At 30.7% G+C, this 17,212-nt stretch overlaps 1 protein-coding gene across 1 annotated transcript; it reads left to right on the top strand.

Moving 5' to 3' along the window:
• Positions 1-8,125: 8,125 nt before the first annotated feature.
• On the top strand, positions 8,126-10,856 carry LOC137820223 (protein EXPRESSION OF TERPENOIDS 1-like). Its single transcript, XM_068624181.1, has 2 exons — positions 8,126-9,493; positions 10,026-10,856. The coding sequence occupies exons 1-2, from the start codon at positions 8,914-8,916 to the stop codon at positions 10,373-10,375; spliced, it is 930 nt and encodes a 309-aa protein (XP_068480282.1). The 5' UTR covers positions 8,126-8,913; the 3' UTR covers positions 10,376-10,856.
• The last annotated feature ends 6,356 nt before the right edge of the window (positions 10,857-17,212 follow it).

Here is a 17,212-nt window from a genome sequence, read left to right as displayed (position 1 = left end):
GTTCTTCTACCATGTTATCTTCCTAAAAAAGATTAGTGGGGAAAAATCAAAGTATTTTTTTTCTTAAAAAAATAGAAAAGTAAATTAAAAACAAATAAAAATATCAATTCAAAATAAATCTAAATAGAAATAGAAATAAATAAATTCAAAAATCTGAAAATAAATTAAAACAATTAAAAGCAAATAATTTCAAGATAAAGATTAAAACAATAAAAGCAAATCTACAAATTAAGAGAAAAAAAAACAAATTTGTAATAAAATAAAATAAACAAAATAAAACAATTATGTAAATAAAGTAACATAAAAAAGTAACAAATATAAACACCATAAAGAAATATAAACAAAAAGTAAGAACTATTAACAAAAAATAAAAATGGTTAGAATATTTACAATATTTTGGAATTCATACTCAAAAATCAAATTGTTCGCCGACAACAGCGCCAAAAACTTGATAACTCTCTACGACAAGTGCATTGCGTTTGTCAGAAGTAATAATTGTCCCTATGGACGAATCTCGATCCCACAAGGAATAGTGAATTATCGAATACAATAATCGATAAATATAAAATAGAACTTTAAAAAGTGAATTGGTTGTGTTGGCACTGATCAATAAGAAAACAAACAAAGAATTGGTTGCTTCAATTGGAAAAATAGGAATTAGGTTTCATTTCTCTCACTCTCATGTATTTTGATTAGCATGTTAATATTAAGTTCTTTGATTGAAATTGATGCCCATAGAAAATCCATTTATATCGAGCTCTCGCATATAAATCCTTAAGAATGTTTCTTAAATATCGATCTCTCGCATACTTATAAAAAACAACTTAGAATCACACTCAGACGTTAATGACAATTAACATTTCAAGTCTATCTCTAACACTCAAATATGTTAAGTATTGTCGTTTAGGTCTGAATCCTAAAAATACCTCTCGGTCAGATTTAAGATTCTCAATTTGTCACCAAAATTTAGAAGTAAAACAGCAATACATATAATCAATCAAGAACTGAATATTAATATATAAGATATCACCTCAATACATAAGAGTTTGAGCAGATTACTCCCAATCCCAAAGGGTAGAATTAGCCACGCATATTTCTAGCACCTTCCATTCTCCCAATTAGGTTACAACTCACCATGGTGTTTTCCTCTCAATCTGGCACACTAGGGTTGAGCCTATGGCCCCCTATTTAACCTAATTTTCTAGGGTTAGGTTACTTCTTGTGTCGCACTGATGGGCTAAGTGATAAAACATAAAAAAGCCCAATATGTCTGATGCATTCTCGCTCAAGCGAGGAATTCTCGCTTGTGCGAGAAAGGCGTCGATTTCCGAAAACTATTATGGAGCATTCTCGCTTGAACGAGAATATCTCGCTTGAGCAAGAATCTCCTGTTGCAAAATTGGCTTTTTCGGCACTTTTCTCCATTTTGGGACCTTCCAACTTTCTCTTTTTAGCTCAAATTATTCCTCTTTAATCCAAATCTCCAATCTTCCCTAGAAATTTGCAACTAACGCCAAATTTGGAAATAAAATGCCCTTATTCAAATAAATATCATAAAAAATGTAAAAAGGTATAAATTCATAAATTAGGGATTATTTTATATGTAAATTAGCAATAAATCATCATAAGTGCCTATATTGTAATATGAAATATTACTGAAATTAGACACTTATCAATTTGCAAATAAATCAATAAACAACCTTTAGGTCTTCAGCCTCCTTATTATGTGGTTGTGTGTGGTTGGGGCTCTGCCATCAGTAATTTTGTCTTTGACATTTAATTAATTTTATTTATTGTATTTACGTATCTTCTATTAATACCGACACATGTATCCAGATAAGGTTTTCACTGATGAATCTTTTGTTCTTCCAACTTTTCGATCTCTCAACCTTTCGGCATGGTCAGTTCACCTATGTAAGTTAAATTCCATCAATCTGATGAGCAACAAAAATAATTTCAAATGAACATAATTTCTGGACACTACTACTAACAATTGGTAGCATTTTCGTTGCTTTTCATTCCAGACGTATATCATTGATGTAATAAATTAAGAATAACATTTTTCCAATAATGTTGAATGAGATTAAGATGTGAATCGAATTATTTCAACACTAAACACATTCAATCGTAGGCCAAGCAAGACTGAAGGTGTTAAAAAACATTAACAACAAGAAATAGTTAGTCGCGTTAATAAAAAATTCTCTAATATTCACACACCGGATGACATTACTATCTGAATAAAAAAATCCAACTTCAACACTAAAAAATATATAGTCTTTTGTATGAATTAACAGGTTTCAACCCACCCAAAAATATAATCACACATACGGGTTTACAGATCTTGATGTTGGTGTGAGGAAAATAAGTTAAAAGTCTTACCTCAAGTAAAACTAATTCTTAACATACAAATATATAAAATTTATATAATTCATAATATACAAATATATAAAATATATAAATAAAGGTAAACTTATCTTATGAATCAAGTTTATAAGTTAATTATACTTAAAATTCAACTTATTAAAGTTATTATTCTTAAAATATGGAGGAGGGTAATGATGAGTACTTAAGGAAGGTAAATAAAATAGTTAGGGATAGCCCTTGGGGGGTGTGGAATTGGTCTAGAATCCAATGATGAGATGGAATGGAATGGATAAATGAAAGAAAAGATAAAAGAAGAAGGTTACGTCTTCTCAGTCCTTTAGGTCTCCTGTTTCTAACAATCATGGCACGCCCAATATCTTAATCTTTGTAATTGTCACCCATTAGCCACCAACTTCATTATCAATGAATCATTAAAGCCTTAATCAAGTGTAATGAGTTGAGTTTAACTAAAGCAGTTTGATTTTGGGACACATTTATTTTCTTAATGCAGAGGTGTTTTCAGGCTTGAATTTAAAGAAAGGATTGAGACACGAGAGAATGATTTTAATAGTAATATAGTGATGAGAGTTGAAAGAACATGATTTGCTTCCTCGGGCCCCAAATAACAAATTAATTTAGAATTCAAAAGTTTCCTTTTGGGAATGATAGAATAGTACCATTTCTATCTGCCACCCATTGCTTCATTGGGCATTCAATTTTATTAAATGTCAAAGACATATTTTAGCTTTAGATTAGACTTTCAAGACCCATAGCTCTTTTACCTGGTTCTCTTATATTATTCTGCCCAATTATTTACCTGTTACCTCTCTTTAATTAATTACGTTCCTATTCACGTGATACTCAATCATTCACCTTTTCATTTTATTTTTCATCCCTCCACGCTTCCTTCTATTATTTATTTTGAATCAAAAAGTTAAATAGCAAGTCCAGCTGAACTTATTGAATTATTTATAAATATAAATATAATATATATATATATGAGTTGATAGTCTTGTAAATGTAAATTTTATTTTATAAATCTATTTTAAAATTAAATTAAGTTTAAAATCTACTTTTAAATAAAAAAAATACTAATTTAAAAGAATGATTTAATATTGTTTCAAAATTATTTTATTGAAATAATTTTTTTTCCAATTATAATATAATGCAAGATTATTATTATATCAATATTTTATTATTATTCCTTTTTTTTTCTGTAAGATCGGTTCTAACAAGTTTAAATGTTTTTATGTTAATTAGAAGTTGAGGTGAAGGATTTGATAGATACTAATCAAAGTAAATGGGTAACGGTTTAGTTGGTTGTGAAAACTAAGAGCACAGTACAATATTTTCAATATCTATTTTTTATCTTTATTTGTGGGGATTTTAAATTTTATAGAAACATTTTTATTAAAGGAGTAACATTTTTTTTTATCAAATGAAGAATAAATAAAATTAAGGGAGCATTTAAAAAATGTTCTAACTCTTGTACAGAGATATATTTATTCTCGAATAGATTAAACATTATTATAGCTCTGCACAACTAACAATAGTAACATTTCCTACTTGCCTTATCACTTGAAATATCAAATTCTAGAAGGGTTTAGGATTTTTCTCTTGTGATAAATATCAACATATTCTTATTTTGAAATGTCTAAAAAAAGTTACTTTTAATAGGTTAAAAAAATTGTCAAAAATTTCCTACTAGGTTTTTAAATATTAAAGAGCACAAGTATACTTTTAAAAGATACTAACCTAATTGAAAATGCAACTCATTAACAAGACAAGTTTATTCATAAGAATATAAACAAGGAAGTATTTCACCTAAAAACTCAATATATGCTATGAATGTATTTAGAGTTTCTTAAAGACTTTCTACTAGAATATTTATTATTATTTTTTGAATTCTTATTAACTATATATGAGAGAGTATTTTATAAGTAAATCTTTATTTGATACTTAAATATTTTCTATCAAATCTTACTCGTAAAGATTTCATAACCCAACAACAATTAACATTATCAAAAATTTATCGAACGACACTACAGATTCTAATAAAAAATCATTTATATACATAAATGATTTTTTTTAAAAAATATTGAGACACTAATCATCCAATTCCATGTTAAAGTAAAAATAAGAATAATTTATATATATGTTACTTAAAATTTATTAAAAAATTAAGATACTCACTAGTGTAAATTATACTTTTAACGATAAGATATTACATCATTTATTTTGGAACCAGTGTAAAATAAGGAACGAAGGCAAAATTTAAATAATCGAAATAAGTATGCATTATGTTCGTGTGAAAATGCAAGTTTATACTCTTAATTCTTCATTGAAACTATTAAATTTTTTGTTTATTAGTTTTTCAAGAAATTAACTTTATTCAATTTTATATATTAGTGTAATAGGTAAAAAAGAATTTTTAAATATGGTTATTATGACATGAATTGGATGTGAACCATATTCTAAGTTAGTACCGTTAATTATTGAGAATAAGAACTAAAACACAATATTTTGAAAAAACTAATTAGAAATTATATATATATATATATATATATATATATATCACTTGAAGATTAATATTTATTAATTTGTTTTAGCCTTTTGCATATAGCGAGTTATTGGGCATATAGAATTGTAAAAAATCATTATGAACTAGCAAAATATTTTATACGCATTAGAAATTAGAAATTGTTATGATTTATAATTGTGTGGTAATAAACATTATTATTTATGTAAAACTTTATTAATTTTGATTAAGTTACGTTAGACTTTATTTTTCTAAGACTTGATTTGGACAATGTTTACTACTCCTGAGTCTAGATAAATACGTAATTTTTTTTTTAATCTAGTATCTCTTATTTGCAATTACATGTTAGGATAGCAAAAAAAACATAGTGAAATTATTTAAAAACAAAATTCACATATTACACCAATTAATTCCTTAACCAAATGTTATATATTTTTTTTACATGGTTAATGCAAAAAATAATCTAAAATGACATATTAAATTAATTATGGACACAATCGATATAATATGTGTGTTTTTAATGATATTATATAATTTCTGAAGACAACCAATATAATATGTCATTTTCTAAATCTAAAGAAATCTTCATCTAGGATATTATATCGGTTCTAGCCATAACTGATGTAATAAGTATCATAATTGTTTTTTTTTTCTCTCTTTTTAAATGTACTTTTATGACATTTAGTATTTAAATTTGATATAATTTTTTCATATTTTATATCGATTGAGTAATCATTATAAAATATGTTATACTTTCTACATCAATAACATTCACTTCGACTATTAAACTGATGTAAAAGTTTATCTACAATGGATATAAAATATAAATATATTTTTTGTAGTGATGATTTTTAAAAAAAAAAATATAATGATAAATGAAAGATTAATCAATTTATGTACTTTTTGTGGATGGAAGTTCACGTAATGGATCGAATCTCACTGGTAATGCTTTCCTATTTAAAATTTGGATTCTTAATCCGTTTAAAAAAAATTGGTTTAATTTTTTATAAGTATTTTTGGATTTTATTATAAATTAAAATTAATTTATTTCAATAGTAAAAGTCTTTTTAATATTAAGTTTATTGATTTTTTTTTCATTTATATATGGTCTAGATGCGTATATTTTATAGGAGATGAACACCGATAATATTTTTATTAATAAATTAATAGGAAACTACACAATCAATTTTAACTCATTCCATTTTATACTTACTATACTCGGTTGTTTATATGTGACTTCTTTTTTCAACCTTTTACATTTGCATTCTAACTGAAAGAGTAACTAGTGATATATGAGTGGTAAGAGTTTGGTCACTTTTTTCGTCATCAACTCATCTCTTGTCATAAGTTTTAGTGATGGTAACCCAAATTTTGACTTGGATGATTAAAATCATAGGTGTATGTTGGCAAGAACCTCGTCTTATGATGTTTTCAGAAATAACATAAAACAGACAACCCCGATGTTGAGTATCGTAGCACTACTGTAGATGTTCTTTCTAAAATCACTTGGATCTCTCTTCGTTTCACTTCAACATTATATTTGGATAATCTTGGAGTTGTTCTGTTGGTTGTTCAACTGATATGTTGAAAGGTCGTAAGTTAATTAAGAGGTCGAAAGATTGAAAATTAATCAATTGTGTTGAATTGACATACTAAGAAAAGTCAATACCTAACATAAAAGACATAAATTCAGCGAGTCTTGAACCATGAGTTAACCTATTTTTAAGCGATATTGATATCATCTTTATATATTGTTCAGTTCACTACTCTCATCTCAATATGAAACTCTAGACTTCCAACACAAAATGTAGATTCAATGATTCTTGAACTATAACTAAATCCATATATAAGATATATTTTGACACCTCTTTTAATGAAAAACTTTAAAATATTAAATATGTGGTCTCTTATATATTGTTGACCTCATCCTCTTAATTTCATATGAAACTCCAAACTCTACATTCCAGAGAAAATGTGAAATATTCTCAGTAATTGTTTTTAAGATTTGGTGTGATGCATGGGAGACCTAAAATGGAAGATAATTGTTTTAATCATACGATAAAATTTGTGGGAGAAAGTTGGTGCAATCTTAATTTAAACCTCATATGCACGTAAATATGCAGAGAGAGAGTAAAAGAGGAAACAAGAAAAGTGGAAGTAGATGAAAGAAAAAAGAAAAAAGAGTAGCATGGAAGCACAGTAGAATTGAATGCATTTAATTTGGTCCTTTTTTGAATTGGTTAAAATGAAGAGGGTTGGAGTACCCCACTCGTTACCGAGAAATGGTCCGTGTGCGATTTCCATGTAGACGACACGGGATGCATTTCCTGGCTCATGTCTGCCCAAATTTTGCATCACAGGTGTTGACCTCTCACCACCAAACTCTTTTTCTAATGCCCCAAATCAATTTTCCATCCATTAACATATTATTATGCCACATTGCGAGTCAATCATATAATCATTATGCCAAGAATTTTTAGGTGGAATACGAGGCATGGGACAGATAACACTGCAACACTAGTAAACCATACCATAAATACTCCCAATACCTACCTCACCCTGCACCTCACCCCACACTAATTAACCTCCATTTCCAATACCTTTTTACAACAACCTAAACCTTTCCTTTCATCCCTCCTTTTTCCTATTATATTTTTTATCATCAATAAAATATTTTTTTATCATCAATAAATATTCTTAATTTTTTTATTTCTATTTATAAGAAATGTATTTTTTTTTTTGTAAATTAAAAAAAATCTGAGAGTGTAAATAATTAATGTGATTTTAACTTCTTCTTTTGCATTCCCTCCAAAATTTGGTTGGAAAAAAGAGGTTAATTAAAGGATGGGGGTGGATTAAGCTAGGGTAAGAGTTATGAGAGCCGTTGGATGGGAAGGGGGTGAAAGGTTTGAGCGGTGATTGGAGACGAATGTGGTGAAAGGAGGGACGTAGATGCATGTTGATGGTTGAGTGATGCACAGTGCTGGTATTCCGCAATGGGGAAGATTGCTTCAGAGACGTTAAAAATCAGAGAAAAAAAAATCTTAATTTATGGGGACGGTCAGAGAAAGTATCAGCGGGTTTTCCGGTGCAAGGACGAATAAGCAAAAGCTGGTGATATGACACGTGGAAGAGTATGGACCGTTGGATGGTCAAAGCACAGTCGTGGTTCGCTCATCCCGGCCGAGATTTATTGAAACTGAAAGAGAACTGTAGAGAAATGCTAAGTGATAGATTTTCATGTTCCTCCACGCACACATGACACACCACCACCCTCTCTCTCTCTCTCGCAGAAACCACACACCCTCATCACATAACAGTACAACACTCCCAGTTAGACATGGCAAGGCACCATGGAAACAAAGCTAGCTTGAATTCCTCTTGTGCAGCAGCGTAGTAGGACACAGCACTCTAAGGTCTAAACTAGAAAGCAAAGAGGTAGAGAGAGAGAGAGATAGTGTGGGATTGGTGAGACGTAATTCATAAATGAGACTTACACAGTAGAGTAGATGGGTGCAGTTACCGTGGCGGCGTAGCAGAAGCTCTAATTCCGTGCCATAATTGCTTCCAAGGGAATTCAGTTTCACCAACTCCACATCCTCTCTTCTTTACTCATTTTATAATTCCTGTGTTTTTTTTTTTAAATTTAAGTTTTTTTTTTCTTTTTTTGGTGAGGAACAGTTTCCCCCAAAAGCTGCAAAAACTCAACCAGCCCAGAGAAGATCATATTTGAGACGCCCCACCACACAACACATCACACCCACATAGTGAGCGTGAATAAGACAAAAAAAAGAAGAAGAGAGAAAACGATTGGGTAAAAGATTACTAGTAGTAAGCAGTAAGCAAACCTAGCAGTGTTTTTTTTGTGTGTGTGCGGCTAGCCTTAATTAACCCAAAATTTACAGCTGTAGCCCCGATCTTTGGTAAAACATTTTAAGATTGGGCGAAGGTTCTGCTATGGATATTGTGTCTGAATTGGGGAAAATCGTTTCAGCTTTGGGGTGCAACAAATGGCCGGGTTCTTCCCTCTAGGTGGAACTAGAAGGGGAGGCCCACAGAACAAGGAAGAGGGAGAGGTGGGAAAAGGAGATAGCAATAACAACAACAACGGGAATAACCTGTTGTTGTTCAGGAACGAGGAGATCTACAACAAGGGGTTCGAAATATGGCCAGAATCGTATCAGCCTCAAGCTGCACCCCAGAACTTGAGCAACTACTTTGCATTTGGAGTGGGTCCTAGTCGCAGGAACTGCTCGGAGGAGGTTTCACTGTGTGTGTCTGATGAGTCTACGAGATTTGGATTAACTGTCATGAGGTCCGGAGGTGCAGGAAGCAGCGGCATTAACTGTCAGGACTGTGGTAACCAAGCCAAGAAAGATTGTACACATCTCAGATGCAGGACCTGCTGTAAGACCCGAGGGTTTCCGTGTCAAACCCACGTTAAGAGCACTTGGGTTCCCGCAGCCAAACGCCGCGAACGACAACAACAACTCTCTGCGTTGCAGAACCCACAACAATTCCGCGGAGAGAATATTCCCAAACGACATCACAGAGACACTCAACTCGTCTCCGCTCCACAACCCATCGCAGGTTAACTTTCGTATTACATTACAATAGAGTGGTTTAATTAATTTTGTCTCTCTTGTATCCGTGTGCAACTTTCTTGAGATATAAATTTCAACCATGTAACTTGTGTTTTGGAAAAACTAGTCTTCTACCACCACTACATACAGATGATGATGCAGTGAGATCTCGATGTAACTTGATTGGTCTTTTATTCTATGACTACATACACCTAACCAGTCCATAGTATTTGATTGAAAATGCAACGCCGCTCCTTGGTCACCCATCACATTTTACTCTTGTTTTTTTCTGCCCTTCTCTTTCTTCTTTTTTCCATATTCCATCACTGTTTCTAAGTAAAACTGACGAAATTATTTGAGCTCCATCCATGTGAGACGTTGGCAAGACTTTTTTTTTTTCTCCTTTTTTCCCCCTGTGATGATAGCGGAAAAGTAGAGGGCACACACACACACAGACAAGTAACTAGTCTCGTCTAGTTTTATTTTTTGGATGGTTAATTCTTTGATTTAATTAATTTTGTTGATCTCTTTGTACTTAGGGTTACAGCTGGGCCAGTTCCCACCTGAAGTGAGCACTTCGGCGGTGTTTCGGTGTGTGAGAGTCAGCGCAGTGGACGCTTCAGATGAACAGTGCGCGTATCAGACCTCTGTCAGCATCGGAGGGCATGTTTTCAAGGGAATTCTCTACGATCAAGGCCCTGAAAGTTCTTACACCAGTGCAGCTACTGAGGGTTCCTCCGGTGGTGATCCCCGACAGCTGGGCTTAATAACCGGCGCAGCCACAGCCACAACAACCAGTGGAAACCACCCATTTGACCCTTCACTCTACCCCGCTCCGCTGAATGCTTTCATGTCTGGTACACAATTCTTCCACCCCCCAAGGTCCTAAAGACGTGCGTCTCTTTCTCTATCTCCGCGGACAGTAATTGAAGAAACCGAGTCTTTCTCTCTTATTTTGTCATTAATTGAGTCTCTTGGAATTATTGATTATGGTTGCTTCTCCCTACATCCATTGCTCCCGATGCCAGCTGAAGTGGGTAGCTAGCAGCTAGAAGGAAAAGTAGTTTATAATTTAAAAAAAAAAATGATTATGGCAATGATTCCAGTGCATGAAATTAAAGGGGCCGGGGATAGTTGTTGTGTTATCCGAATGTCAATTCAGATTTTCATTGTTATTTTGATTTTATTGGTAAACTCATGGTCACTTTTCAATTCTAGAGCACATACATTTTCATTTTGCCGTGAGTGTGGGGCTGTCGTGTGTTTTGCTTGACACGGACAGCATTTGGATGTGTGTGCATTATTATGTTTAAGTATAGTTTTGCTGGATGATTTCATTTCTTTATAGTATTTTTCTTTTTCTGGGTTAATGTTGAGTGAGCTTTCTGGTTGGTGCTGAACTCGAAGCCACTTTTTCCCGTTTATCCGTTTGCTTGCCAGATCGAAATAGAATGAAGTAGGTTTCGTGTGTGGTGTAGCATAGAATTTTAGAGCTTTTTTTTTTCCTCTTTCTTTATTTCTTTTACATTTATTTAGACGATTTGTTGGGAGAAACGGGCCACGCATGGTCCGTCTTTTCTTGTCTCCCATGCATTGCGAGCTAATTGGCAACTGGGCATTCTTGCAGTATAGTGATCGAAATGTGCATATATAATTTATATTATTACGTATAGATGGAGAATTACAAGTAGCATTTAGCAACTGCATCTCTGAAAAACAATTATCCAGTGGAATAGACATCCAATATTCAGGGATGTGACTTCCATATGCTTGAGTTGGCAAACGTCTTCTTTTGCTCATAATGTTTAATGCTTCTAAAAGTATGTGCATGTGATGTATGTTAATACATATAAGTGTGTACAGCGCCCAATGAAATAGGTCAAGGTACATACCTTATGATAGGGCTAACAATACTTTAATAGACTGCTTGTTTTAGTGCACAAGGGAGAATCAGAAACTCTAGAGAAAATTTCCCTAGTTTTGTAATAACTGGCCCATAACATGTGCTACAGAACCTTCACTTGATTGAGACATACCACTCTCTTTCTCTTTCATCTCAGATTAATAACATCTTTTTTCTTTCTCATATTCTCACTCCAGTTTCTAATTCGTTCATCTTTTTACCAGAGTTGATCATACTTCTGAACAAAGTGTTTGAAATAAAGTTGCATGGTTGTACCCTTTTAATCCTCGATCCCGTCTTCTATATTGGCAAAATCAACTTTAAAACGTTATTTCTGCTTAGATTTTGTGGATAGTCTCCATGATTATATTAAGATCACTTGAGTTGACTAAATTTTCATGCTTTTTGGAGGAGCATCCAGACAGGAAAAAGAAAAAAAGAGTTAAATCTATAATTGTAGCTCAAAGTCTAGTCACTTCTGTTGGCCACATGCATCGATAGAAAAGAAAGAGAGAAGCAAACAAAAACAAAAGTTGCCCATAAAACCGTTAAATATTCCGATTTTTCTAAAAGAATTGCTATACAAGACGCTAATTTTTGCTGAGTTAGCTCATACGCTGAAGCATCACGCAATAACATAACTCAAAGCCTGAAAAATTAGTCTCATAACAATGGACACAACACACATGCACAAATAAAGTAAGATGTGCAATGATATTGCATTGATTACAAGACCCTCGTTATTAAAATACTATATATGTCCAAAATATGATTGATCAACTCAACACAGGGGGCATAACTCCAAAAGGCTTAGTTTTTATTATGTTTATTCAACATGGGTGGGTCTGTCAAATTTGTTCGTCACTCTGTTGAGTTTGTAAGTCTTTAATAGAGCATTTCTTAAGCTTTTTTCAAGCATTGATAATGCTAAACTCCATATTTAAAGCTCGTGCGAGGGCAAGAGAAATTGTTTGTATTGAAAAATTGGAGCCTAGTTGAAATGACGACAATTTATGTAACTAAGTCCCTAATTAAAGTAGTATAGATTTTTATGATTTGTTTTTCAGACGATCAAATCCTGTGTCCTGATCGAATAAATAGTTCCATCTACCATGCCAGCAACGACTTTCTTTCCCCAAATTACGCATGCACGAAATTCGGAACTTCATTTGGGGGCATTGGCAGTGCATGTCTGGATTAGTAGTTTTCTCTCCAACATACATTAATTAATCCACACTCAACTATTGCAAGGACATATTTATTTGTTAAATACAGATTCATTTGGTTGGTATCAGTAAAATTCACTTTCAATCTCTTAAATAATGTTTCAGATTCAAACTTTGTTGATGGAAACAAGTAAACAATAAATAAAAGTTCATCAAAAATTCATTAATTACATTTCTCAACCAAGACTAATGACAGTGGATTCATTAATTACATTATAAATCATGCAGTCACAACAAATCAATAAGATTAAATCTAGTGGAAGAAACTAAAATGTATATATTCTTAATAAAAAAATCACTTTTTAATAGCATGCATCTATTGAGATGGAGAAAATTTGTGCCACTTGGAAGAGTTATGTATAAATATTTGATAGGAGTAGCTTGCATGTCTTACAATTGTCAACATGAAATTGATTTCCCTGATGCCATATTAATTTAATTTACACCAGAATTCTCATATCAGACAGTTCTTAAGAAACACTGCTATGAACTTCATTATTTACAGATCCAGAGATTCTACACAGTGCTACTTTTTTTATGACATTATTTAATCACTCGTGTAGATATAGTTCTACACAGTGCTACTTTTTTTAAACATTAATTAACTATACTATTTTTCATAATAATTTCTTTATAAAACAGTAGTATCAGTCTAAGTAATTACTACAATGCAAGTCTCTCGCATACACAATGGTGCTGCCATGTATGCATCATTGCATTGCATCGAATTGGATAAATGCATTTTTATTAACATTAATTTTATATTACTGTTTCAAATAAGATTTTAGTTCTATTTATGTTTTTGTAAGTATTATTAAGTTGGATTTCAGGAGTTTTTTTTCTTAAAAGTAAACTAGTAAACCATGTATAGTTTTATTCGATTTTTGATGAACTGGGTGGATTCATAAATTATAACATAAAATGAATCCGACTAATTTGGCAATATGTGACAAATCAAACAGGACTTCAAAAATATAATTTTGAAAACGTGACTTTATTTAATGATAATTCCTATTAAAAAACATCATTTTAGATATCCGACATTTTTTTTACTGTTTATTTATTAACATTGAATGTAAAGCACAAGTAAGAAAAACTGACGTGAAAAAAAAAATAGTATGTTAAACTACTGAATTATTTCGCAAGAAAAATCCAAAAACGTTATACGATTTTAAATTTATTTTTATATGGTTATATATATATATATATATATATATATATATATATATATATATTTAAGCTTTTTTTATATAAAACTTTCATTTTTTCTACTGTTTTGATAAATATGTAATTTGATTGGATTAGTTTAAAGAAGGAATGTGTCAAACATATATATAATTTAAAAAAGTGTAAGGAAAAAATAGAATATATGATTAAAATGAAAAAAAATTTGTGATAACAGAGTTTTATAAATCTACTTAGAAACTAGATAATGAAGGTTCAAAACTTTCTAAACCGTCGTTATATATTTATATTTGGGATTACCACGAGGATTTGGCTGCATTTAAAAATTGTGAGGATTTGGCTGGGGTTTGAAATCTGTGGATAAATTTATAATTTTCGGGACTTGCATAAACCAATAATAATATATTAAAGAAAGTGTTTTAAGAAAATTTTAAATTGCAGATAATGTATTTGACAAGACTTATAACTGTGAATATGATTAAAAAAATAACTTTTAAAACAGTTCTTTAGAATAAGATATCATCGTTTTGGAAACCCTAAAAATGGGATCAACCCTCCGAAATATATTGCCCTCCATACAACATGAAAATATAAAATAGAAACCATAAACCCAACAAATTTTATAAATACTTTCACATTCACAACTGCATATTTTAAGTTTGGACTGAAGTAGAAATAGAAAGGAAAAGAAATGAAAGGAAAGTATGTGAGAAATAATGTGGATTAAAAAAATGATTGGAAAAAAATAAAAAATAAAATTATTAGATTTAATTGGTGTGAAAGAATAAAAAAAATAAATTAATTAGACAATAAAATGAATTACTAAAATATTTTAACCAAAATGTAATAAAGATAATATAAATTAAAATTAAAAGATAATTAATGATAAAGTGTTTAATTTATAAAATTGAAAACAATATTAAAAATATTTAAAAATTAAAAATTATTTTATCTCAATTAAAAAAAAGTTATTAATTAAGAAAAATATAAAATCATATATATATATAATAAATACAACATAAAAATTAAAGAAAAATATTCATGCAATAATCATGTTAGAATGACAGGATTTTAATTTTTTTTATTAAAGCTGAAATCATGCATAAATAACCTGACTTCAATTTTAATTACTCTTTTATTTCTTTATTTACATTTCTCTACAAATAAGCAAATAGAAATATAAATTGATCACTTATTTCCATGTTTGTAACTGTACATGCATAGTAGTACACAGAGAGTAAATAAATTATATTGGTAATCAATAAATATTAATGTCATTATTGAATCAAATTTTGTCTTTTTAATCACGTGATTGTGATTTCGCTTTTTGGTTGACCAACACTGCAATAAATCAAATCTTGAGACTTGTACAACCACGGTTAATTAAATGTGATTTTTTTTAATTCTTAAGACACATCTATTATGAAAAAAGACACTTTAACTTAAAAGATGTATTAGATTAATACATTAATATATAAGTCGAACTTTTTCCCTACACCTTCTATCTTGACCTTCAACCTTCATATTTCTTTCTAATTTTAACAATATTCCTATTTTGGATATAGTGGAAAGTGTGATCTTTCTTTTTTTTTCGTTTTCGTGATGATGGTCAATGATGATTTTACTTTTATTTTATTTTTTTCCATTTTTTTATGCATCAATTGTGTAATTTGTAACACTTTCTTAAATTGTACGATTCAAACAACACAAAAAAAAAATTGTAAAAATAGGATACAAAATTAAAAAATAATAATTTATTTTTTATGAAGACGTTCTTGTCAATTGTCAACTCTCTTACATGTTCAAATTATGGAAATGTTCTTTCGAACACTACAATTAGAGAAAAATAAAAGTGTTACAACTCGAATAGAAGTACTCGACTAGAATGGAGATATGGAATGTGGAGGTGTTCAAAAATTATTTAAAGATATAAAATTATACTTTATTTAAAGTTATTTAGAAACATTTACAAAATTAAAACAAACTTTTTATAATTAATAGAAAGTAAGACTTAAAAAGAGAAAAACATGGATGAATGGAAAATTTGTCGAATAAGCGAGGGATATAATATATATATTACTCTATTTCTACACTATCCAACAAAATATACATAATTATAAAAGATATAAAAAAAAAGTTATTTCAAGCTTAAAAAGGAAATGAATTACACTGAATATCTACTTTCTATTTGATTTTACATTAATAGCTAATAGAACATACACATTAAGGATTTCTTTTTATATGAAAAAAAATTCTTTTTGCATTGAAATGTATCTTATCCACTACAAGAAAATCATGAAATAGAAACAATTTTTTAGAGACAAAAAATAATTAGTTGCTATAGTGACTAAATTAGATAACGTTTTAGAAACAAAAAAAAATTGGTTTCTAAATTAGTTACTATTATTATTAAATGGTTTCTAAATTGATGTCTAATTAACCATCAAAGTTTTTGCTACCAATTATTTAGATTCTAAAGGCCCAATGTCAGTTTGCACCCCCTGTTAAATACCCTATCTCACCCCCAATGCTCAAGACACGGTTCAACTGGAGCACACCCAACCCAACACCTCCCCACCAGCCCAACAGACCCTAAGACTACACTTTGAGGACAAAGTGCTTCCTGAGGCAGACAGTAATGTTAGAATGAGTAATTACACAAGCACAAGGCCCAAAAAACAACCCAATTGGATGAAAGATTTTATATTGGTTTAAGCCCATGTTTTTACTATTCTCCCATTTTATTTAGTATGTTTTTCCAGTTTCATCCTTTGCTTTATTTTTAAGTATTGTAAGGCTCATGGCCCTTAAACCCTTATTTAGGGACTTACTATTATGAATGAAGGCAGAAGTTTTTTGTGATAACCCTAGTTTTAGTATAGCAGTAGCAAAGGTCTATCAGCTTCTGTAACAGGTTAATAGAAGTGCGTAACACCTATCCATTTGTTGTGGATCCTAATGGCATGATACTCAGAGTGAACTCTCATTTCTTAATTCTTTGAAGATAATGATTTCAATTCTGTTGGGGGTATCCCAAACGAATCTTGGAATCTTAATGAGTTACTATAATGCAAAAATTCTTCGAGTTACAATAATGCAAAATTATTTGAAAACAACGTAAATACCAGGTAACATGTTATAGCCCAAGAGAAGGCAACTGAAGATCATGATGAAACATGAGCAACCCAATAACAAAGAGTAGGTCCAAAAGATAAAGCACCAAGCCTAAGTATTTTGATGATTATGATTGTACTGTGAAAGGCAAAAGAAAGTAATGGTTGAAAATCTGAATTGGAACAAAGGGGAGAGTAGTATTTTCCCAAGTTGTTAGGATTCCATAGATCTGTTTTTCTGTTGAGGCATATCCTTTTTTTCTCTGTTTTGCCATTCTCTTTTACTGAGTGGTAGTTGT

The sequence above is a fragment of the Phaseolus vulgaris genome, chromosome 9 (genome assembly GCF_000499845.2).
Source record: "Phaseolus vulgaris cultivar G19833 chromosome 9, P. vulgaris v2.0, whole genome shotgun sequence".
Lineage (NCBI taxonomy): Eukaryota > Viridiplantae > Streptophyta > Magnoliopsida > Fabales > Fabaceae > Phaseolus > Phaseolus vulgaris.
This window is presented reverse-complemented; position numbering and strand designations above follow the sequence as displayed.